This window comes from Telopea speciosissima, chromosome 6 (genome assembly GCF_018873765.1).
Source record: "Telopea speciosissima isolate NSW1024214 ecotype Mountain lineage chromosome 6, Tspe_v1, whole genome shotgun sequence".
Lineage (NCBI taxonomy): Eukaryota > Viridiplantae > Streptophyta > Magnoliopsida > Proteales > Proteaceae > Telopea > Telopea speciosissima.
In genome coordinates, this window is record NC_057921.1 from 32999769 (window position 1) to 33025348 (window position 25580).

General features: G+C 39.8%; 1 protein-coding gene across 1 annotated transcript in view; it reads left to right on the forward strand.

Annotated features, from left to right (window-relative positions):
- The window catches only part of LOC122665275 (choline/ethanolaminephosphotransferase 1-like), a 63313-nt gene that overhangs the window by 32652 nt on the left and 5081 nt on the right, over nucleotides 1-25580 (forward strand). The window contains exons 9-14 of the mRNA XM_043861385.1: nucleotides 80-148; nucleotides 5825-5894; nucleotides 14913-14976; nucleotides 15061-15101; nucleotides 15192-15276; nucleotides 17652-17714. Of these exons, the coding sequence (XP_043717320.1) occupies nucleotides 80-148; nucleotides 5825-5894; nucleotides 14913-14976; nucleotides 15061-15101; nucleotides 15192-15276; nucleotides 17652-17714 (392 nt within the window). The remainder of the gene's footprint in view (nucleotides 1-79; nucleotides 149-5824; nucleotides 5895-14912; nucleotides 14977-15060; nucleotides 15102-15191; nucleotides 15277-17651; nucleotides 17715-25580) is intronic.

The window sequence follows — 25580 nt, forward strand, 5'->3', positions numbered from 1 at the left end:
TTTATTTGATTTGCATTAATTTATTGTTTTTATTATTGCTTTTGATGGCTGGACACTGTATAATTCCTTCCTATTTCAGGTGCTGAATGGTGGGTCCAACAGTTTGGGAAATCCATGCCATTCTTTAGTTGGTTACCATTTGTTTATGGTAAGATTATCCTGATTTGTTAAGTAATTAAAATCTCTTTAGTTTCCTATCGGGCCAAAAATTCTCATTGACGTAGATTTTTTGTTAGTGAATTAAATTTTCCATTTAACAATGATATATTTGGTCTTGATCTGTTGGATTTCTACATTTACAGATATTTATGGTTTATAGGCTTTAAAAATCCACCATTCAGTTGTTCCATTGCATGCCAGGATTTGAAATTCAAATTCTTCATTTTTTTTTTGAATTTTGAATTGAATAATTACCCACTGAAGACATAAGCATATTATGAGACTACTCATGGCGCTAAACAACATCAACGCTACATGGATTCCACACAACTTTCCATCAGATCAGTCATGTGGGGTCTGTATGATCATTTTTATATGTTTTGGCCAAATTTCATAATTGATTTTGTTATTTATCGGTCTTACACATGATATGCACTTTCAGAGTGTTAAACAAGAAGTCACACTGGTTTCATTTTTTTCCATGGATGTGTCTCTTCCACTAGAGGTTGAGATATTCATCATGGGAGATTTGGATGTACCTCTCTACATTTGTTTAAACAAGAATAGATAGTGTTAATAGGTGGAAGTAGTGACACGGATGGACTCTGTTATGGTTTCTTTTGTCTGATGTGCCTTTGCATTAACATACAGTGATGAGATGTGAATATTTTACATAATTGGTTTATGTAAGGACCCAATATTCACCTGGTTTGATAACTCCTTTGGACTCCTGTGAAGGAAATATATTGACTATTTTTTTTCCCCAGGAGCATGTGTTACACATTCGATAAGGGTAGTTTCTAGGGGTGCATTTTGGTATTTTACAAGGTCTGGAGGCCCCAGGTGATAAGATCCTAACTCATTCAAAGGTAGAGATTAGGATTCCTGATAGAAACCTACCAGAATTAAGAGATCTTCTATATCCCCAGCAGGTCAACCTAATGAGGACATAACTCTGGTCGGGTGTCTCCGTTAGGACGATGTGAACAATCCCTCAAAACCTTGTCAAGATCCAACGTCTGGATCTGAAATTAAGGCACTGATATGAAAATAGAAGGCTCCAAAACAGATTTAGAAACTAGGAATAAACAGTTCCGGCAAGGCATAATAACAACTAACAGAAAATAGAAACTAAACAAGTTTTAAAGTAAGAAACTGTGGACTAGAAAAAAGGAATCCAACAAGGACAGAAATAACAAGTAAATCAAAATTTGAAACTAGTAGAAAATAGAAAGTAATGGTGGACATAATGCTTTAACAGCATCAACGGATAAGCAATGAACTGCCAATTCAACTTGTAATCAATGGGAGAAGAAGATGGGAATATCAGCACTAGACCCTGATCTAAAAGCTTGATTGAATGAAGAAGGATGATTGAATGAAGAAGGAAAAGATAGAAGAAGGATATGAGCTAGGCTTCCCAATTGGAACTTGACTGGCATTTCACCAATCCAACTTGGCATCCCACCAAGCTAACTTAGCACCTCAACAAGGTTGCCATTGCATCTCACAGTAAATCATAGCAAAGAGCTTTAGTTTTTGTCAAAATTGTTGGGGTAGTACAATCCCCCTCCTCCTTTATTTGTAACTTTGCTACATTATGAGAAAATAGTAAGTCTTCATGCGCAAGAGGGTTCTAGAGAAAACAAAATAGAAAGCTTTTAGAAACTAACTACTTAATCTCGTATAGGACTTAAATCCCTAATATTTGGGCTTATAGATTTGTCCCATTACAATAGTAAGCCCAAAAATATTAGGTTCACGGCCCATATATCCCATTAGATACTCAAAATGAAACATATTAGTCCATTCTTATTCTAGTTTTATGGCCTGGTTTGCTGCTGGCCTTCTTATTCTAGTTTGGTTTGATGGCATGATTTGCTGCTGGCCTTCTTGTTCTTTTGAACTGCATCACCAGTGCAATGTTTGGCATGTTGTTGACTAAGCCCCTTCAAGAGTGATAGATCTTGATTGGTACCATTATTTGTCATGGTATCTAGGCGACCCAAGGTGTTGGAGGGAGTTCGCATGCGAGGCGACATCAACAAGGCAACCAAGGTGCCTGGACACCTAGTCTATGCCTTCACAACTATGATTGGTACCTAATTTAATACCAATTATACCATTGATGTGTTGGGGATTGGGCCCTTTGTTTCAACCCTTTGGTTGTATTTTAGACTTTGACAAACCTTTCCTTAGATCAATGTGATCTTGGTCATGTTAAATCTTGTCCAACATTGCACCATTATGTGCCACATACAATTTGGTCATTTTGAGGTTAGCAGGTTCCATGGCTGTTTCTGGTACATTGACTAACTGTCGGCAGATTAAAGCAATCTTGATCAGATAATTTTGATCTCCATTTCTTTATTGTTTCAGAAGCATTTTGCATTTTCCTAGGTCTAACAACCCCATTATTCTGTACAGCACATTACCAAACACTAGGTCTACGAACCCCATTATTGCGTACAGAACATTGCCAAACACTTCCTCAAAGTGATATACATCTTCACCTTCACCTCACCATAGACCATTGATATACATCTTTTGCAATCTTTTATGATTTGAATTGTATGCTGCAATCTACCTCACAGATTCTTCTGTTTGACTCTCTCTCTCTCCCCCTTCCTCAATGCTTTGCATTCTTTTGTACGCCCGGGATGGGGGTGGGGGGAGAATAGTTGTCAAGGTGCCTACGCAAACCAAGGCGAGAGAAAGGCGCCTGGATGCCTAGGCGACACCTTGACAACTGTAGGGGGGGGGGGGAGGTGGCAAGGATTTCCAAACCTTGAAAGTATTTGGCCGTGTGGGACCAAACTCTGTCGCTGGGAGTCGAGAGAAGTATAGTAGGCCTTCAAAAAGACCTTGAAGTGCCCTTTTGAACTACATTTGATTATTATCCTGGGTAATAATACTTGAGTTAAGACTGATTCTGACTCTTTTTTCTGACTAATTGGAGAATAAGGGTTCTAAAATTGCAGCATAATGGAAGATGTTTTCAAGATAATGAGATATGCTTATGCATTCAGATATGGTGAAGTAGTTTTTCCAGTTAAAAGGTCTTATGCCCTGTTGGTTACAATTCATCAGTTCAAGGTTTTGAGTATCTTACCGTATCTGCCGATACTAACCAATATGTATTGTATCTTTAAGGTACCGATATGATACCTAAAATGTATCAATTGTATTGGGTCTATATGTGACCTGATATGGTTGATACCTATTGATAAGCTCGATACATCTCTTATAAACTACAGATGAATATCTGTGACTGCAAAACACTTACTGAGAGCTCTTGTAAGGTATTCTAATCATTCTTTTTGTAAACAAAAAAAAAAAAATTTATTCCTTGCTTCTATTGGCAAAACCAATTTTAGTAGTGTTGACTTAACAGCTTGCAATCAAGGATTCAAGCCAGATTTGCGCAAGAACATTCATCTATCAAAACTTTGAATTTTTTGCTCAAATATTGGATTTTAGTGTCATTTTTTGCAATGGATTACTAGATTAGTGAAAAAAAATCTGAATGATTGCATTAAACTAGGCTTTTTTTTTGGCAATGATATGTGCATCTAAACCCTAAATCCTCCCCAAACTGAAATTGACATTTTGTTGGTATTAGTACATCTAAGAAATCTCATCCTTTATACATAATCAATTGAATATTTTTGTTTTGTCGTACTTTGTTATCCTTTTTATACATGATATATTTTACATATTACTTCTTTGTTCTTTTTTATGCTTCAAAACTATATTTTGCATGTAACCTGAGCATTTCCATAGTCCATGTGTATCTTTAGCGTATCGTGTCTCTTCGATACAATATGGTTCTGTTTCCCTAAATTTTACTTCAGTCTAGAGACTTGCTATCAAGGGAAACCTACTCTGATTTGCTTTAGGCGATGGCAGATTCTGCTCCTGCCTTGGTAACCCAAGGACTTTTCTACAATTCTACTAGAGAGAATAAAGAGAAGATAAACGAGACAAGAAGCCAATCGGAAATGATGACTTAAAACTTGTTCTACAAGATGTGACCAATACCCAATACCGATACTTTAAACCTTGCATCAGTTTCTACATCTTTTGTTCTTTCCATCTTCTCTCTCTGATTTCACGTGCTTTATTGGGGAATTATTTGTCGCTTTGAGAGAAGCCATAAGTAGGTTCTGAAGCACAGATTTCTAAAGTCAAACTGATGCAGCTCCAAGAAGGAAGAAGAAGAAGAAGAAGCCCTGGGGGCTTGAATAGGGAGCCATAGATTAGGATTATTATTTTCCATACTTAGTTTATTTTCCTGCTTTTAGATTGAACCGGTTTAGAATTGGTTGCACCCAATTGGTTCAATGGTCTAATTTAAGTGAAGTGTTTCTATTGGTTAATAGGTCCTTACATCCTATTGGCTAGTATGGAATCTTCTTTAAATTAGTTGTTTTAAGTTAGATTCTTTTATTTTAAGTTAGTAGGGGTTATCTTAGTCAATTTACTGTCTTAAATTAATTAAGTTAGATTAAATCTCTCCCTTCCACGATTTTTGAAGGAGGAGACTTTAATTTGTACTAGGACTTGGCATAAAGCCATATTATAAATATATTAAATCGTGGAGGGCTCCCCCACATTGAAATTTGAATTAAAAAATCTGTTTTGCTACTGTCGGCTGTTGCTGCTGCTGTTCCTTCTCCTTTGAGTGTGCATCCTTGTGGATTTCAAGGTGGATAGGGTGGGTGGATTCCTGCGACTCCTTGCATCGAGACGATCGGGAGGTTCCTTCACTTGTCATGCTGCTGCCGGTGGATTCCAGTGGTGAGTTTGAAGTTTAATTCTGTTTTTTTCATTCCTTCTCCTTCCCCATTCGATCCCTTTATTTTTAATTGAATTCCCATAAACCCTAGTTAGTTTTAATTTTGTCCAGATCTGTTTCTCCATCAGAAATCAATCAAACTTAGGCCATAGCCTCCCCACACCATTGTCTCCACTCGACCTAGCCTGCTGCCCCATCTTCAATAGCTAAATCCTAATTCCCCTTCATCTCCACTAAACCCTAAATAGTCAAAAACCTGTTCAGACCTAATTAGCCATCCAATTCAGCCCAAATTACTATCGAGTCTCCCCCTTACTGTTTAGTGCACTCGATCCCAAGCCCAGCCCTCACAGCCCACTTGAAACCCTAGTTTTGGTAGTTTCCCTAATTTCTAAAACCCAAAACCCTAACCCTAAATCTGCAGAATTATAAAACCTAATCAAATCCTTTTTTTTTTTTATATCAAAATAATCCCCTAGACCTGCTGACCATTACCATGTATCACATTCATCCCTAACCCTAGCCTAAACCCTAAATTTGCCCTAAATAGCCCCAAACTGCCTAGCCAAACCAGCAGCCTTATTTAGATCCTGTTGGTTGGCCTCTAATAGGATCCTTCTCCTATTTAGAGCTACATTACAAACTGTTGGTACTGATAGTGAACTTCACCTAGAAAAATTTCCCTAGACCTTTTAATTGTTTAGGTTTTTGATTGTGATATTTCTTCATCGTTATGCTGCAATTATTCCCTTGGTTATTTGTCGATATTTATCTTTTCAATCTCTTAATTTCTAAATTGTATTTTCATGTTGGTTTTTTTCTTCCATATTTATTTAGAATTTTGACCTTACTTTCTAAAATTGCCAGATATCCCCACATACAAGGTTGTGTTATATGCAATGATGGCTTTTGGTGTTATACCAACAGTAGCATTCAAGTAAGTGGCGTTACTCCTTTTATGGTCAAAACTCTAAAGTAAAGTTTCATTCATCTATTTGTGTGTAGATTTCCATTGGTTCTTTCCCTTTGGAGTGCATTTGGCTAAAATATCACTATTTATGTTGTTGACAAGGTTCCAGGTTTCGGTTTCGAGCCTGGTTTCAACCATGGTTGTAACCAAAATATTTGTGAAACCGTGAAATTCTGACCAGGCTTGAAACCGAGATATTTGTGAAACCATGAAATTTCATGGTTTTGAGGCCCCAATGACCAAATTAGGTCCCAAAACTTGTAGGGAGTCCTATTTTAGGCCCTCTAAAGATTGTGGAACCCTTAGATTGTAAAAAAACTCACCGAAAATGGTAATCTGACTTCGGAACTAGGTTGGTAGTACTAGCATACGCTGTACGCTGCAGTGTACATGCTCTAATATGGCATATTCCACACAAAATTCTAGAAGACACTTAATTTGATTAAAACAACTAAAATATGTGTTAAGAATGAATAAACATAAAAGTATAGATCATTTCATAATTATCAAATGTTATACATGTTCCATGCATGTATGGAAGTGATTTATAACCAAAAACTACAAAAACCAAGTTATCACAAACCTTAAGAGTTCAAAGCCATTTAAACCAACAAAGTAGGTTGAAATTTGACCCATTTTGTTCGAAACTATATATTTTATTTAAAGGTTTGTATCATTTCAGCCGAAACGATATTGAAAGACAGTCAAAATTTTGCCAAAACAACAAAATTTCAACCGAAACCGTGTACTTTTTACATATTGTATCGAATTTGGTTTCATCATCTTGCTAATTCGAATATTTCTCGAAATTTTGGTGAAACCTTGGACATTGGTTGTTGATGTTTGTGGGTTTTGAGTTCCCTTGGGTTACCCATTTTCGCACAAAGGTTCACTATGGATATGGATTTGGGTTACATTCTGTCATAGATTAGCTTCACCTGAATATATATATATATATATATAAAAGTGAATTTATCCAGTTGAGGCATTCTTGATTGCTAAATTATATGATTCCCTCCAGACAGAAAGGGACTCCTTGTACGAGTAGTGAAGAACTATAGAGAGCTGCGGTTGGTTGTTGACCAACGGAAAGCATTAAATGCACCCTTTTGAACCATCTGAGAAGCTATATATACATACATATATATATATATATATCGTGTAAGGCCAGTTTACAAAAGCCAATTAGATACTAGTCTCTCAGTAGGATCACTATGTGACAAGATTAGGATCACTATGTGACAAGATTAGTAGGTCACAGCAATAATAACAATAACAGATCTTATAATACACTTTAACAGTAAGTGAACATCAGTATATGTAAACCCTTGGACACCCAACAAAGTTAGTAAAACTCAGCACTGATTTTTATCACAAGAAACAAACACAAGACCAAAACTGGTCTATCGCAGGACAGTGAAATAGGTTTAAAACCCTAAAATCAACAAGCTTCAGAAATAGCAGTCAAAGGGATTGGATGAACCTTATTTTCCAATCGAGTGGAGTTCTAATAGGGTTGAACATTCTCTCAAAATCTCAGTCCAAGTTAACGGCTAGATGCGGAGATATCAAGGTGTCTCAAAATTAGAAACTAAAACTCAAATTTAGTAACAAAGTACTGCAATGATATTGAACCATTGGATGCCCCTGAAATTACTTGAAGGGAGGTCCCTTGGGAGCTAGTTCACTACCAAAATCTGAGTAGGAATGAATGGCTTGTTTAGTTGGCCCAAAGGCCCATCGAACCAAGGCTCCCATTCATTGTGCAGTGTGAGGGGCCTGGTTCTTAAGGCTCCTGTAGTTGTACTTCTGGCCCAGAAACCTATCTATATCACCTCTCATGACTTAGAAGCATTCGACTCCGATGCATGTAGGAAGGATATATAACACTCGTACTGATCCGGGTTAAGATGTTTGAAATCGTCAGCATAGATCCACATACAATCTAGTTCAGGTTGCCCCTTCCATTTGACAAGAAAGTTGTACTAACCTTTTCCACCTCGCATCATAGTGAACTTGTTGTCGAGAACATATTCTATTTCATCCACGATTAGGGATGCAAATTGGGGAGGTCGTAAAGCTTGCTCAGTGTCATCCTCATTTGAATGATGACCCACATATAGAGTAAGGTCAGCCATGTTAAAAACGTCGCTAATCTTCATATCTGGTGGCAACTCTACCATCTAGCCATTAGGTCAAATGTGTTACAACACCTTAAATGGACCCATTTTTTAAGGGTGCAACATCTGACTGGGACTCGGAACAACACGAACTATAACCAAGTCTGCCTGCTGAAACCCGACGAAACGGTAATGTCGGTCAGTGGCTGCCTTATAAACATCATTGCTAATGGGCATACGGCGATGAACATCTGTGTGAACCTCTGTAATGTGTCTAAGAAACTCATCCCCGCCTCAATGCTCACCTGTACATAATTACCCAGTCAACAGGTCTCTGAGGTTGAAGCCCAAGCAAAATCTCAAAGGGTGTACCGTGGTGTGACGACAGAGCTATTATAGGAGAACTCCGCACTGTCAAGAATCGAAGGCCATGTTCCCATGATCGTGAATGAGAGAACATAGAAGGTTGCCGAGGCTTAGATTCACAACTTCCTTTTGGCCACCCGTCTGAGAGTGAAATGCCGAAGAAAATTTCAGCTTTGTGTTGGTTCTCATCCATAGAGTCTTCCAGAAGTAGCTCTTGAACTTCACATCATGATCAGACACAATGGATTTTGACAGTCCATGTCGTATTTGAAGAATTTTGTGGCTATATGACTTGCATCGAACGTCGTCTGAACAGGTATGAAATGAGACATTTTAGAGAACCTGGCCAGCACCATAAAAATAGAATCATGCCGCTCTCGTGGCAGTGGCATGCCGAGGACAAAGTCCATCCTGATGTGTAGCCATGGTGCTTTAGGTACTGGTTGAAGGAATACAATCCCGTGTTTGGCTTCTCTCCTTTGGCAAGTTGACATGTACACCACTTTTGTATGACATGCTAGACGTCTCTCTAAATGTGTGGCGAAGAGTACTGTTGGCAGAATCGTGGGTTAGAAAGAGAGAATGGAATAACTTATTTTCATTGATAGATAAGCCCCTCTGTTTATAATAGAGGGGAAAGTTACAAAGGGACTGAAATAGGCGATGTGGGACTAAAGCCCACATAGCCGACTTAAACTTATTAACTTAAGAATAAAACTAGGGTTAATTTCATGGACACCCCCTGTAAGTATACAATATATCACGGACATACCAAACTTTGGAAAAATATCACAGACTACCCTTACTTTATGTTTTTATTTCAACATAGTCCACTCTGTTAGGTGTGTGTAGTTAAGTGGCTGTTAATTATTTGATAATGGCGAAATTACCCTTATAAGAGGATGAACTTACCATAATACCCTTAAGGGTAAAACCCCAAACTTACCCAAAAACAAACACAACGGTTTTTCGCTGGGCACACCATTCTCTGTTCCAACAGTTTTCGCTGGGCTGAAGGAGGAAGACGCAAGAACAGGGAGCTTCTCCAGGCGGTGGCGATGGTGGTTGTCTCGCGGTTGGGGCCCAAATCACATTGGAAGGCATGACAGCTATAGATTGACACCCAACATGACTCCGCCGGAGCAGGCGGTAGACCTGGATGGCCATGGCTTCCCTCGCCACCACCACTACCACCACCAGAACCCGACGGAGACTGATCTGCTTTACCCAAAAGTGGACTCCGCAACTCATCTTCTGTAGACAACCGGTGATAACAAGGAATACTAAATCCCGCAGCGACGATATAAACATTTCCAGCGGCGAACAGAGACCCAACAATGGACCCTCCAACAATCTGCCCAGACGGACTAGCGAGTTTTATTTTGGCCATTACAAGAAGACTCTTTCCATTTTTCTCCAAAATAAAAACTTAACCTGGGAATCTAGAAAGAGGGAGATAGAAGGTTGAAGGATTTCCACCATTCAGAACTCAGTTGAGAATTCCAATATTGCCAAATATCAAATGTTTTCATGGACAATGTCAAGTTAAAACTAACTTGAAGATGAATATATTCTTATCTGACCAACACAATTTCATTTTTCCACCATGCAAATTTTATATCTTGATTTGCTAAACTGGGGATCATTTCTTACAAGCAGAGAGGTGATCGCTACTAGCAAAAATTCAAACCCTGATCATTTCTTATGAGTAGAGAGGTGATCACAACTCACACAGAGATTCAAACCCTTAGTTCCTACGCTGAAGTACTTTGGTTCGATTGTGGTTGCTTGCCAAAGGTTCTCCACATGTTAGGCTAATTAACCAATTATTAGTACAATAAGTACTTTAGCTCTTTGTGAAAAACAATAATAAGGAGGTACACAATATCCAGGACACAAAGCGTTTTTAATCTGAATTAAATCAAACTTTCAGAACTTCGATTGTTGTCAACATATGGACATTGAAGCAGAATGGAGAAGTCGAGTTGGAAGTTAGAAAAACCAAAATTTCTCAAACACAGGTAAAAACGTACGAGGTAACAATCTCCATGATTACGCAAGGCGTTCTCATGGTGAATTCCCGTTCAAGCATTCAGAACTTAGGTTTTTCGCACTACTGGACATTAGTAATCAAGGTGGAACTTGAATTCAGAAGCCAGAATTTTCCAACAAAAACTATAGTGTAAGATAACGAAGAGCATCGAATAACCTAACCCAATTCAACGGAAGAATGATTAAAAAAAAAAAAAAAGTGTAATGTCAATTGAGATGAATAGAAACGGCCACCATACCTGGTTGGACTGTCACATGAGCTTGTGAATGGATAGAATTCGCTGATAGAGCTGTGGACCCGGCAACGGCATGAGTTGTGGAGGTCGAGTGACCTGATTAGAATCAACCCAAGCTTCCATCTCACTCATCATGACGTTCCTTCGCTTCTGTAGCATTGAGAGCCAAGCTCGAGCTCTGGTTTCCCATTCTCGAATCTGAGGATCAGAGGAATTGGGGATTCGTTCTACGGTCTGGTTTTCTAGGGTTTGGCATTGAATAGTCGGGGTTGCCTCACAACTGTGATAGTAGCTCAGTCGCCTTTGGTGGTGGTGGTGACTTCAGAAGGGTGGTGGTTCACGATGGCTTTGGTGATGGCGCCACCACCGCTGCTTCGGTTCTCGTCATCTTCCGAAGTTTGATATTGTGAAGAATAGGGAAGATGATGGAATAAGAATTTTAACTTTACTACGGGGTAAAAGTGATATTTTACCTTTCAGTACTAACTGTGCTTAACGTCAGGGGGAAGGTTGATATTTTGACAAAGTTTGGTATGTCCGTGATATTTTGTATACTTACAGGGGTGTCCGTGAAATTAACCCATAAAACTATCCCAAAAGGACCAGAATACCCCCACGGTATTTTGGATTACATATTCCAACACTCCCCCTCAAGCTGGATTATACAAATAAGTAAAGAAAGAATATCCAGCTTGAACTAAAGTAAAAAGAACTCCTAATAATGCTAACACTCCCCCTCAAGTTGGCGCATACAAGGTACTAATGCCCAACTTGAAAAAAATGGGAAAATACTAAATTGCAGTAGAATCCAGCTTGACATATGAATGTAGCTCCCAAATAAACCTTCAAGAATTTGAAAAAATAGATCTTCAAAACTTGGGCAGACTTGATCAGCAAACCAGGACTGGAATGTCTTCCAAAAAAGGCAGCTTTCATCAATCTTCTATTGCTGTCCAGTGATGATTCTTTGAATGATAATCTTGAAGATAAGGAACTAGAGTAGCGAGCAGATGAATCAAGCAGCAGAAAAGATCAAGCAATGGAAAAAATCAACCCAACTGTAGAACCTCATATAGGCAGGCAATAACCAAACATCTTCAATACTTTAATACCAATCTCCCCCTTACAGCAAACTCAACCCAATACTGAAGGATACCCAATAGCAATGGTGGAAACACTGATCTTCAATGTTTTGCACCAAGTGTTCTTGCAAGTTCTACTTTTTGCAATGGCTGCAGGTATACTGTGCATAAATCCCCCCTCACATGTAGTAGTACACGTGGACAGAAAATGGAGATGATGTAAGAAATAGTGCAAAAGGATAATATTCCAGAATTTTCCAAAAGGCGCTAAGGGTAATGGAAAGAGAAGAAATGGCAATTTAGAGAATACCATAAACTTCCAAGGTAGTTGTGGGTTGCCAAAGGAATGATCTGGGAGGTGGTGAAGTGAAAAGAAGCAGTGGGATAATGAATTATGGAGAAAAACAATGCAACATAGAAATTGTCTACCATCTTCAAATGATCAAACAAACACTTTTGATGGAAACTCTTGCAGGGGAGAAACACCTAACTCCAATAATCAAATCTGATAAGTAACTAAGTATACAGATCTGATTTGGAGTAAGGAAAGGCTCCAATCTTCAAGGCTTGATCAATCTTCAAACAAGGAAGAACAAGTGTGCAAAACTCCAATTTATAAACTCTCACATGCTAAATAGAACTGACAAAGATATCTGGACAGAATTGATGTAATAAGCTTCAACAAAAACTTGGATCAGATCTGAATCAGGAATGAATGCTTAGATCAAGCTCCAAAAGTAAGCTGGATATGAACCAATAGAAGAGCTTCACACAACCGAATAGGTTCGTAGTTACAACCAATAACCTTGGAACACACTGTTGTAATCCCAAATAAGCTGATCTCCAGGGTAGTAGATTCGAGTCTTCGACAATGAAAGAAATTCGATCTCCAATAGAAGGATACTCAGTCTCAATAATAGAGCAGCAGTAGTCCACATAAAGGTAGCAATATCATGTCAACCAGTCATGCTTACAGAAGCCAATCAATAGAACCAGCAAATATAAGATAATAACTCAGCAGATCCAATAGGTAGTTGAAGCAGCCAGCCACATAGGAATCAGTAAAATAGGGTGATAATTGAACAAATCTAGCCATAAGATGAACCTGAATTTTTTCAATAATAAATCCATGATTGATGCTGAAACTTGGGTCGAATACTCCTTTGATGGTGATAAAAGTCCCCTGAAAAAATCAGCAAGATAGGACATCCCTTCCCCTAAGATCGATTAAAGTCAGGGGGAAAGTTGAGATCGATTGTAGGGAAGGGGGTTTCAAAAAAAAAAAATTGATGATGACTAGTCAAAGATTGATGATGTATTTGAATAGATGTCCTCTGCGGCTTGAATGGATCTCCAATACAAATAACCAATCTCTATTTGTATTTGAGACTTGATCTTCAAGAGGGAGAAACACAAAAAATTGCAGAAAAAATAGGGCAGCAGCTATCTTGTGTTATAGAACTTCTTCAAGCCTTGAATAGTTGAAGTAGAATGTCCCTCTTGATGGTAGAAATACTTCCAAAAAACTCCAGCAGTAGTAAGCAACCTTATCCCTAAAATCGATACGTGTCAGGGTTTTGTAAAACCCTGAAAAGGAGGATCGATTGGGGTTAGGGGTCTTCAAAAACTTGGAAAGAGGCTAATACTAAGGTCGAGTGGTCCTTGTAGTTGGAGTAATCAGCCCTAAAAAAATTAACAAAAACTGAACCTGAAAGTCAGGGTTTTTAGTAGATACCCAAATTAGCAAGTTAAGGAAGTTTTGCTGTAGAAACAAATCCAGCCATCAGAAAGGGTCCAAACATAGGTCGAGTAGGGCTTGTAGTAGTAGGGAATCACCCCCAAAAATTCAGCTGCATCGGGAAAGGGAAACCCTAAAATCGATTGGAGTCAGGGTTTTTCAAAACCTTGACAAGTTGAGATCGATTAGGGTAGGGGCTGGAATGGTTAATGAGAGATGGAGAAAAAGAAAAAAGGGAAGTAGGACATTGGAATAGGATAGTAAGGTGCTGGAAAAGATAGCGAAGGGAGTTCCAATGGTGGAAGGTCAGCCTTCTATGATGATAAGGTTCTGATCTCCAAAGAATTCTGGGAAACTCCAAATTGCAGAGATGGTTCCAGCAGTTTTTAATAGAAAAAAAATAGATATAATGGAGGAGGGCAGCAACTAAATCATTGGATATTGTATGTACCTCATTAGTGCTGCCCCCTTACAAGGATGAGAAGAAAAAAAACAGAAGAAGTTGGGAGAGATCGATTGAAGAGATGGAGTAGGGTTTTTTCTCTTTTTCTAACCTAGATCAGACCTGCTCTGATGCCATGTTGGCAGAATCGTGGGTTAGAAAGACAGAATGAGAGAATGGAATAACTTGTTTTCATTGGTAGGTATGCCTCTCTATTTATAATAGAGGGGAAAGTTACAAAGGGACTGAAATAGGCGATGTGGGACTAAACCCCACATAGCCGACTTAAACTTAATAACTTAAGAATAAAACTACCCCAAAAGGACTAGAATACCCCCACGGTATTCTGGATTACATATTCCAACACATTCAGATATGGTGAAGTAGTTTTTCCAGTTAAAAGGTCTTATGCCCTGTTGGTTACAAATCAACCACTTGTGACAAGGTTTTGTCCTTGCCAAAATGTCCTCCCATGCCACCTTCATGTAGCTCACGAACAAGGTGCTGCCTCAAAGAAGTGTTAGGAATGCACAACCACACCCCTAGGAAAAGAAAACCATCATGCATTGAGTACTTAACTGTTGCACCAAGGCTTTCCCAATAATCTAGGTTCCTAACTTAATAACTCAAAAAATTGAAACAAAGATCACAAAATAAAACCAACTAACTATCCCCTATCATTCTGGTTTTGAATGAACTGGTAACACCCAACTGAAAGGGTTGGCCCAGCCTATGACTAGTTAGCCCAAAGGCCCGTCGAATCAAGGCTCCCATTAAGAGTGAGGGGCCTGGTCCTTAAGGCTCCTGCGGCTGTACTTCTGGCCCTGAAACTTATCTACATTAATATATCTTTATAAAATTATGCATAATATTTAACTGAGTAAGTTCATTATGTTGTTCAGTAAGATTTATCATAGCTTTATCTCAGTTCTTATTATGTCCTATGCAGCATATACAATGTCTATAATATTGTGAAAGCAAGAAGAGGAAGCATGCTTCAGGCATTAGCAATGGTAATACTGTTTCTCTACTGTTTTTGTTCAGTACTCGACTGCTGGTTTCCTTTTCACCTAAAAGATCTATCTTTTTCTTGCCAGCTTTACCCTTTCGCAGTGCTCCTAGGAGGAGTTCTAGTATGGTATAATCTGTGCTTCTTGCTTTATGAATGGTTAACTTTAAGAAGTATATCACGTTGCATACAAATCTGATTGGTTGCTTAATTGCGCAGGGATTATCTGTCTCCTTCTGATATTATAGGGAACTATCCACATCTAGTTGTGGTGGGAACTGGACTTGCATTTGGTTTTCTTGTGGTAAGATATTAATGCATTCAGTATTCTCACCCCATTCTTGATTCTATAATAAGATGCTTTGGATTCTTCTTCCAAACAGTAGATCTTGTGTTTCTAGAACTTTTTTATGGCTTTCTAGTACTAAAAGCCCTGTGATATATGGGGGCCATAGCTGTCATGACACCAATGCAAGCCTGGCAGTGCTCAGGCTTCTAGGCGGGTGGCATATTGACCAAGGTGATCCATATTTAAGGGATGGATATGTCTTTTTCTTTTAGGTTTTCTTTTTTTTTTTTTGTTTTGGGGGGGGAGGGAGAGAGGTGTGGATAGATTTGAACCCAGGTCTGTGCTGCGACAAGCAACAGACTTTCTGGCAGGACAAACTGACACCTTCAGCTTCTATATTCAGTTATGCTAGTAAAAATTGGAAGTTCACTTTATTCATATTTCAATGTTCAACAAGGAAAACCGCACTTGCAATAATATTGCAGAATAAAGATATCGCCAGGGAGGGTTGGGGGGGGGGGGGGGGGGAAGAAGCCAGCACAATTGCAACTTCACTTTAAATCATTTTATGATTCAAATTCAGTGAGAAAAATTGCAGTCACACCATTGTTGCAGTGCAGTAAAAGCAAGATGGGATGTATCATTCATGAAAAACAAAAGAATAGAAAACTTGCACCAATTCACTATGGCACCTGCCCAGCCCAAGAACTGTACAAGGTGAGCCCTCGGGGACCTAGGTGAGCACCTTGGCCTCCATAAAGTGCATTGTCACCAAAAGCAACACCTTGACAATAATGATGGGGCATGCAGGTCAATCGAGCTGGGCTGGGGCTGGGAGCTTTGGCCCATGTGTTAGGCTAGGGTTGGGAAATGCTAACCAAGGTTGGTTTGGTTTAGTTTAGGGTTGAGGCCTTGGGACCAGGCCCAAGTCCCATTTTACTTATGTATATAAGTTGTATATCTATGTTTATGTGTATTGAAGGTGTTATATACGAATGGCTTGGGGTATTATGAATTAGTCATTGTGTCATTCTCCCTTGAGTGTGGAAAACAGAGGGGAGAAAGTTGAAAAATGGTTAGGATTTCTCCTTTTTGTTGGGCTGTTGTTTTGCACCCCTACTTTGTCTGTCCCCTTTCCTTTTCCCCTCAGTTCAGTATCTTAGAGAATATCTGAGTTTCTACTTCACTTAGCATCTGCATGACAGTCTTGCTGTGGGTGTGAAAGTTACCCAGCCGGTAAGTTCCATCATCTCTCTCCTCTCTTTCCTTCAGTTTCATGTTTCTGATTTTTTCTCTCCCTCATTTGCCAAGCTTATCCAAATTTAGGTTTTTCACATCCCCCCCAATTTGCAGATGTTTTTCTTTTGTTCCATAATTATGTCTCAGAATATGTGTGAAATCCCTTCAGTCTCCCTTTTGATATTTTCCTTCCTCGGTTGTTGATGCTGCCAACATCATGGTCGGTTTTCCGCTTCCATCTCTATTGCAAGGGTAATCAGATTGCAGTCTCTCTTGCTAAGTTGGGTTCAGCAACACCTGATATGGCTGTGCTTTCTGTGGATCCTCTGCCAGGAATACATGCTTCCTTTGACGCTGATATTTATGGCATTTTTTTCCCACACAGCCATTTGGGTTTGGTGTGCTCTTCTTTTTGTTTTCTGTTCTTGAGACCTTTTGGTTCTCTTATGTAGGCTTGTCATTGGATTATGTCTGTACTGATGTGGCTTATTCTGTTCTAATCTTTGGCTGGACTATTCTTTGGGACTTGGTTTTTTTCTTGTTGATATATGCCAATGATTTGGCAATACCTAGAAGAGATTCAACTTACCTATATGCTGTTGATTAGGTATAGACGTTTATGTTGATTCTTGTCACGTATCAAGCTCAGTCTGAAGCCAGCCTTGCCTGAAGTTGGGCTCTCAAGGCTGGGCTTGGCTGTCCTGACCCTGGACGGGCTGTTCTAGGGTTGTGGATTTTGGACCTTGGGCTCGGCTTGAGTTTCAAAACCTGGCTCATCCTGCCCGAATTCGAATTGTACCCGTAATTCATGTGTACCAAACTCGTAGATAGACTAGTTCACTTCCATTAAACATGTGCCTATGCATGCTGCCCTGAACAGTAATGTATTGTAGCATATTCCAACCAACTGGCTATTCCAAGACCATATTTTATCTATATAGCATAATCTAAGTGCCTCCATTTTCCATTCTTATCTAAAATGAATTATATGTAACATTATTTTGACTTTGCAATATGCAGACAGTAACATTATTTATTAATTATAAAAGGATTAACTTGTGTATGTGAAGGACCTTTTAGGGAGCATGTGGTATTAGTAGGTCTTCATCCTTTTCATTTAACAGTCTGAGATGAGAATTCATGTTTGGCAGGGAAGAATGATTCTGGCTCACTTGTGCGATGAACCCAAGGGCTTAAAAACTGGAATGTGCATGGTATGCTGCTTCTCCTGGATAAAATAATTCTGATTTCTGAATCTGTTTTGCATGGTAAAATTCTGTCAAATTTCTTGGCTTGTTCTCTATGGGGTTTTGTCCCATTGTCCTGGATTCTCACCACATTTACTGGATTTTTTAAGTTGAAGTCTGGGGGATACATGCCCTACAGATCTGGATCTGAAAACCATCTTCACCAATCACCATCTAATAACTAATCACCGACCAACTTGCCTATCCAAAAATATAGGGAAAAGTACCAGATTATTTAAAAATGAGTTTGGCTTTACCAAACTACCTTCCCAATGTTTAACTTTACTGAATTGCCAAAAGAAAGATGCCTATTACTATTATACACAAAATAGTAACTACTCTACATATAGGACCATTTGCATACTATTTGGACAAATTTGCTCTTAATCTTGGGTGGAGGAATGCCCAGTGACACCTAAAAGGCTGTATGCATGTACGCATAGAGGGGGGGGGGGGATATGACCTAAGAGAATGAGTTCTGGAGGTTCTTCCCTTACCCAAATTGCACTCCCTCTCTTCATTTATGTTGAGACGGAAAAAAAAAAGGCAATTCCAATTCTTCTCTCTTACATGCTAGACACAGGTTCAATGGAGTCATTTTTGAATCAGATTGCTTGCTAGTTATACAAATCCCATGGTTCGAGAACTCGCAAGATCTCGTCGAGTTTCTCGGTTTTTCGCAAAGCCGAGACGAGATGGGAGTCGAAACAAAAAAATACAATATCTCGCCGAGATCTCGGGTCGTGGGCATGGTTTCGGATCTCGGGTTTTATTTTACCCATTTAACTTAACATATAGGAGTCCATCTCGACAGAACTCGCTAATCTCGGCGAGTTCTGTCAAGAAGCCCTCTTTTACCTCTCTTCTACCTCTTCTCTCAAAGCCTCTCTTCTACTCTTCATTTTTTTCATGGATTGAAAGCTTTGGAGGGTGATTTTGCTGCCAAACTGAAGATTGAAGTTCACTTTTGCAAGATTCATCAAGTTTTTGAAGGGAAAGGAAAGGCATTTTCCCTAAATCTATTTTTTTCAAAAAAAATTGATGAAACCTTGGTAGATTCGTGTGATTTTAAGTTATGTTACACAACTTTGGCCGATCTATCACTTGATGGAGTCCAAATTTTTTTTCGGTTATTAATTTGTTTTTATAATTTCTGAAAAAAAATGAATTTTTTCAAAAAAGAAATTGAAAAAAATAGGATAAATACTGATTGTTTGGATTTGGCATGCTGGATCCATGTCTGAAAGGACAATTTTGATCCGGTATGCCGGATTCAATCCGGAGCATTTCGTTTGCTCTCTGTGACCTTATATCTGTAAGTTATTATGATCCGGTATGCCGGATTCAGATTTGGTATACTGAATCAGCAGATTACCAACTTAGGGTCCGATGTAAAAGTCCTATTTGGACTTTGGTTTTGCAAAATCTGATAATGTCATTGTGTTTAAATGGCCTAAAATAGGCTGAATACCAACTTTCGGACCCAAAATAGGTCTAAAACCCACCGAGATGGGGTTTCGAGTCAAAAAAAAAAAAAATGCAAAAACTCGCCGAGAGATCTCGACTTGACTCGGTTTTTGGCTGGGCCGAGATGGCTCCGAGACCCGAGTTTTCGAACCTTGACAAATCCATAGTTGTATAGGTAGGTACATTGTTGAAAATATTGCTTGTCTGGTTCCTACTTTTGAACAGTGCACCTTCGACTATTTTTGGTGACAAGCAAATTCAGTTGGATATGCTCTTGCTCGTCAGGCTCTGATGATTGGGAGTCATGCAGTTTGACTCATCTACGTTTCATGGGGTTTCTGGGTCTGAGTGTGTTGACTGTGTTAATGTAAATAACTCCATTGAGAATCAATAGATCAGCTTAGGGGAAAAAAAGTAGAGTAGTAATAATATTAAAAAAGAGGAGAGAAATGGGCTCTGCCCTACATCTAACTGCTTCATCATCCTCTTTTTTTTTTTCTCTGTTACATGCTTAAAACACTGGAGGACCCAGGTCCACTCCCCTACCTCGAGTATTAAAACACCCCAACTATCATCTCCCCCTTTCCCATGTTACATGCCAATATCAAGAGCTCAATTGACTTCCCTGCACCGACTCTCTCTCTCGTATGTAACATTTCAATATACTACTCTACATCAAGGGGTAAAACTATGATCTAACCATGGATAAACTAACCAGAACTACAGATGTGGCATTGAAGTTCTAGACACAGGTGCTACGGGTGGGTTCCATGATTCCTGGTATTGTCTTGGTCCTATCTCCCTCCTATGCAAGAGCAGAACATTCTTGTCTCTTTGCAGTTCTATGTGGTGATATAATCAGCTAGTCTTGGCAAGGAAAGGGTTTTAAGGTTCCCCAAGAGAGTCTTAAGCAAACAGGCTATGTTTCTGTTGCTCTGAGTTTACGATTTGAGTTTGGTTTCTGAAGCAACGACGATGAGGGGTTCGAGGAGGGCCGGTCAGCTGCTAAACCACTCCTTTCTCATCTATTTTGATAAACAGGGACTCCTCCCTCTTTCTTCTATGTTGAGGCAGTTGAGGAACCAGGGATTGTGCCCCAACCAACCCAAATGCAAAAGCATGTATTTCAATCCCTGTGACATTAAAGGGAATGTATTCTTAGCTTTTCAAGGATGCCTTACAATGGAGAGGAGGGTTGCTATTTATAGCTACCCTAGACACTATTACAACAAACCCTTAGTAACACTATTACAACAAACCACATGGGTAACTACTATTGGTAACTATTACAACTAACCATTAGTAACTATTACGACAACCAACTACCATTGGTAACTACTACAACTAACCAATGGTAACTATTACAACAACCACCCATCATTAAAAGTTACTATTACAACTACCACACCAAATTTACTATTACAACTACCATACCATGGTTACTTTATTTAACCAAACCGAACCAAACCAAACTCAATCAGTGTTTGGACCAGTGTCACTGTTGTAGGACCCATCCATATGATGTTGCGCTAAGAAATACAGATGGTTCTCCATGATGCGGTGGATATCTGGATCTTGAAGAATATCATTAGTCTCCCATGCATTGAGAGTAGTGGTGATGAGGCATTCCGGTAGGCAAGCGGGGTCCACTTGGTTGTGGGAGCACATATTGTGCATGAATTGAAACCATTCATTTCTTCTTTCTGTGCGCTGATCAAACAGGTCATATGTTGAGGTGCCTAGCAGCTGGAAGGTTGGGGAGAAGGCCATATAATGGTTGGAGGAGATATTAGGCTCAACAAAAGCGGGATGAATATGGTCTGGAGGTCTGTGAAAAAGGATGGTGACAAAAGTGTCATCATCAGGGAGTGTAAACAGAATATTAATCCAATGGGAGATAAGGGCAAACAAAGTGAGAAGCTTAGAAAAGTAAGGGGATACCTGAAGGCCAGGGTAATCTCTACAGCCCGGGGAAGAAGACTACTATAGTACCGTATTAGGTAGTGGTGGAGGATAGAAATGGGAAGACATAATGCTATATGGTGAACAACAAAAAGGTGCCAGAAAAAGATAGAATTCTTTTTCAAAGAGATAAAACATATTGATGTTGAAGAGTGTGAGGTATGGGTAAGTAGGGTGGCATACCATCTATTTGTACTGTAGGCCATATTGGTATACTAGGAGAGGGAGAAGGTCCTGATAGGTTTGTCTACTATACTCAATCATGGTGCGACCAGATATGTCGCTGTAGACCTCTGGGGGAAGTGTCGGTATGAATGGAGCCGGGTCAAGTTCATCTGGTTCATCATCATTAGGTGGATAATATGAGGATGCTCCAGGAGTGAGAGGCATACAGAGGGGAAGGACAGGGATAAAGCACTGGATTGGTTTTTTGGGATGGGATAGGAAGTCTGCTAGCACATTATATTTTCCTTTGATATGTTTGACCTTGAATGACCATTTCGAAAACCAATCTGCCCATCTGAGAAGCTGTAGCTCCGGGAGAGTCTTCTGCTTTAACTGAAGCATTCTGGGGAATGATGACATGTCCATCTCTACCTGGAAAGTATGACCAATTAAGTAGAACTGGAATTTCTCAATACCTCTTCATATTGCAAGAATTTCCTTGAAAGTGGAGTGGTAGTGCTATTCAGAAGGTTTAAGCTGGGCACTGCGGTATCCACAAACATGCCTTTTTCGCTGCTTTTCTTCAAGGAGGATTGCCGCCTAATGTGTATCACTGGCATCTGTTTAGAGAATTCGAAGACCGGTTGATGGGATCTGGAGGGGAGGAAGCTTCTGAGCAATATCTTTGAGATGCTTGACCGCTGCTGTATGCTGGGATGACTATGGTGGAGGGTTCTTCTTGAGGAGGGCATTCAATGGACTTGTATACTGAGTTTGATTGGGGATGAACTCAGTCATGTAGTTTATGATCCCGAGGAATTGCTGGAGCTGCTGAACAGCATAGTTGTCATGGCGTCGCCATGGCGTCCTGGCGCTGGAGAAGGTTGCATGGCGACCTACGCCATGGCATCCCTATTTGATTTCTTCTTTTTGTCTCTCTTTCCCTCTTCGATTTCTTCTTTCTGTCTTCGATTTCTTCTTCCCTCTTCGATTTCTTCTTTCCCTCTTCGATTTCTTCTTTGATTTCTTCTTCGATTTCTTCTTTCCCTCTTCGATTGCTTCTTCGACTTCGGAATTTTCTTCTTAAAACTTGAGAAACAATAGAGAAAAAATAAAACATGGCTTGAGTATACATCTATTAAAACATTAAAAATAGAGAAAATAAAAAATAAAACATGGTCGACATGCTCGCGTTGCCATGGCGGGTGACATGTCGATATATCAACGTGACACCCCTCCACCGACTTGGATCGCCGTGACGCCGTGACAACTATGCTGAACAGTAAGTGGGCCATCAGAGAACTGTAACAAAGATCTTCCAATATGAGGTTGAAGCTCATATTTTCCTTGGTCAATGGTGACGCCGAGGAAGTCAATCTTGGAGACCCCAACTTGCATCTTTGAGGGAGAGAGCATAATTTCATACTTACAGGGTTATTTCATGGAACTGATGGAGTAATTGATGGTGTTCTTCTTCTGTTTTGGAGAACAGTAAGATGTCATCAATGTAGATCAACGCCTGAGATTGGATTGGCTCATAGATCTTCATCATTGCTTTCTGAAAAAGTGAAGGGGCGACCTTTAATCCGAATGGCCTTACCGTCCAGTGAAAATAGTATCCTGGGATGTAAAAGGCTGTCTTAGCCCTATCTCTGGATGAACTCCTAATTGCAAACATCCTGCTTTCAGATCAAATTTGCTGAAGATGGTAGCTTCCGAAAGCTGCAGCATCAGTGAAGGTTTGGTAGGCAGGGGGAACTTGTCATCAGCAAGAAATGCATTTAGGAGCTGGTAATTGATAACCAGACACATCTTTCCACGGTCTTTCTCAGCTCTTTTGTTGACATAAAAAGCTTCGCATGCCCACTGTGAAGTTGTATGTTCAATGAGTCCCTGATTCTGGAGCTGGGTAACTTCTTCTCTTTCCAGAAGGAGATGATCAGGATTCATTCCTAAATAGCTTGCTTTGGTTGGATTGACATCTTCATTTTTCTTGAATGGCAGACAAATGAAAAACTTAGGATTCTGCCAAAGAGGGTGAGCACATTTGTCCAAAAATTCAGTATGAGAATTTGCACATGATTTTGTCAAGATTTGCTGCTGGATATCTGCAAGAGGTGCTGCAAGAAAAAGATTAGAAAGAGTTGTCTAAGGCAAAAATTGTTTCTTGTATGTTAGGCCTTCTGAACTCCATCGGAGAGATGGAAGTTGGCTAAGGAGGTCAAAGCCTAAAAGGAGATCTCTGCCTGGGAGAGTTGATCCTAAAACTCTATGGCGGACAACAAGAGTAGGGAAGAGTTTTATTTGGACAGGTTCTTTGGATATGAGGTCAATTGTAAAAACTGGACCATTTGCCACTTGGAAATGCTGTTTGTGGGATTTCCAACAATGGGAAGGGAGGATTTGGGGTGCAAGAATGGTCATGGAAGCTCTCGTATCAAAGTATCCAATTACTTTAATAGGGTGGTCATATGCAGTTGGTATAATGTTTACAGGGGCCAATGGAAGGGTAAGATTGGAGGTGGATAGAGATGGTAATGGCTGGGTTAGTGATGGCGGTGAAAGTGAATGAGAGGTAATCTGGTAGAGGGGTTCCAAATCCTCGGACTCGTCTGATGAATTTGAATATTCTTCTTCCGGGACTTCTATGGCAAACAACATATCGGAAGAGAAATCATCATCAATGGAGTAGAGTGACTCAATATCTCCATCATCATCTAGGGAAGTAAATGGATCAATCATAGAGATAAACTTCTTCCGCTTAGATTGATCAGGGTAACTTTTTGCAAAGTGGCCTTTCTTACCACAAACATAACAACGGTCAGAAGTTTTTCCTCTAAACTTCTTCTTCTTCAGATATTTCCATTTCTTTTGATATCCTTGCTGATGCCTTCCGTTCTTTTGGAACCTAGGATGATGCCTTCTGTGTCTACTTACATGTGACTTCTTTTTGGTAGGGTAACTGCAGTTATTGTCCTTACATTTGATCTTCAGGTAAGAAGTGTTGCAGAGATTGCTTAATTTTCCGGTGGTCTTTTCCCAATTTCTCCAAAATTCTTGTTGGCTGCATAACTTAGATAGGGAGGTTAGGACTTCTTGATATAGTCGTCCAAGAGAAACCTGTTGGATCTGGATACCTTGGCCTGTTAAGTTTTTTGCTGCTTCTTTTCCGAGTGGTTCTGAAAAAGAGTTGAGAAAAACCTGCTTCATGTTGACATCATTAATTCCACCAAGAACGTAGAAACGTTCAAACATCCGCACATAGTGCTTGTCAAGATCTTTTCTTTGAAATGAGTAGCATTTCATTTGGAAATATTCTTCTCTGGCCTTGGTTCTGCTATTTTCCACTGGGCCTAGGAATTCATTGTAGAGGGCAACAATGAATGCTGAAATTTCCATTTGTACCCATTGCATTTGTCTGTAGGGACCGAGACTCATGTACCATTTTCTCAAGTTACCATGGGTGCGGACTAAGAATTTAGTCAATGCAATCTGTGATGATGACCCTTCTTGAGCTTCTTCAGTTGTAAGCCATGCATGGAATTCTGAGAATCTTTGAGGCCATTTGGAATAAGGAATATCATCCAAAGTGAAGAACTGCCTGGGTCCTTGGGTAAAAAATTGTTGCGGTGGAGGATTATCACCCGCTGGAGGGAGATTTTCTGCCATGTCTTCTTCATCAGTGAGGTGCTTAGTGTGTTGGGTATGGTCACTCTGGTCCTGAGTTGCAAAGAGAGGAGCTGGGTCTGGTGTGTCTGAGTCAGTCTCAGAGGAGAGAGAAAGGAAAGGGAAGGATTTAGGAGGACTCTGAGAGGGTTGGATAGCCAGATTTTTAAGGAAAGAACTGAGAAGATTCAGATTTTCTGCTGGTCAGAGGGGATTACATGGGGGTAAGGAGGTACTGGTTGTAGGAACCGTTGTGGTAGGAGCTGGTGGCAAGTAAGGTTGAAATGGAGGGGGTCTTTGACGCTGAGGAGATCAGGACTGGTGGCTGTGTGGTCTAGCTTTAGCCTTAGACTTGGCCAAATTTCGCTGTTGGCTAAAGTTCCTTTAGCATTTCTTTGGGAAATGTGTGGGGTCCATCTGATGTAGGAGAGACTAGAATCTGAATGGTTCCTGGAAAATCTGGGAAGAATGGGGTGTAGGTGGTGACGGTGGTCATGGCTGGTGTCTGTGTTGGAGGAGGCTGTGGAATCAGGGCTTGTAGGGTTTGAAGCTGGTTTTCAAGTTGTTTCTTTT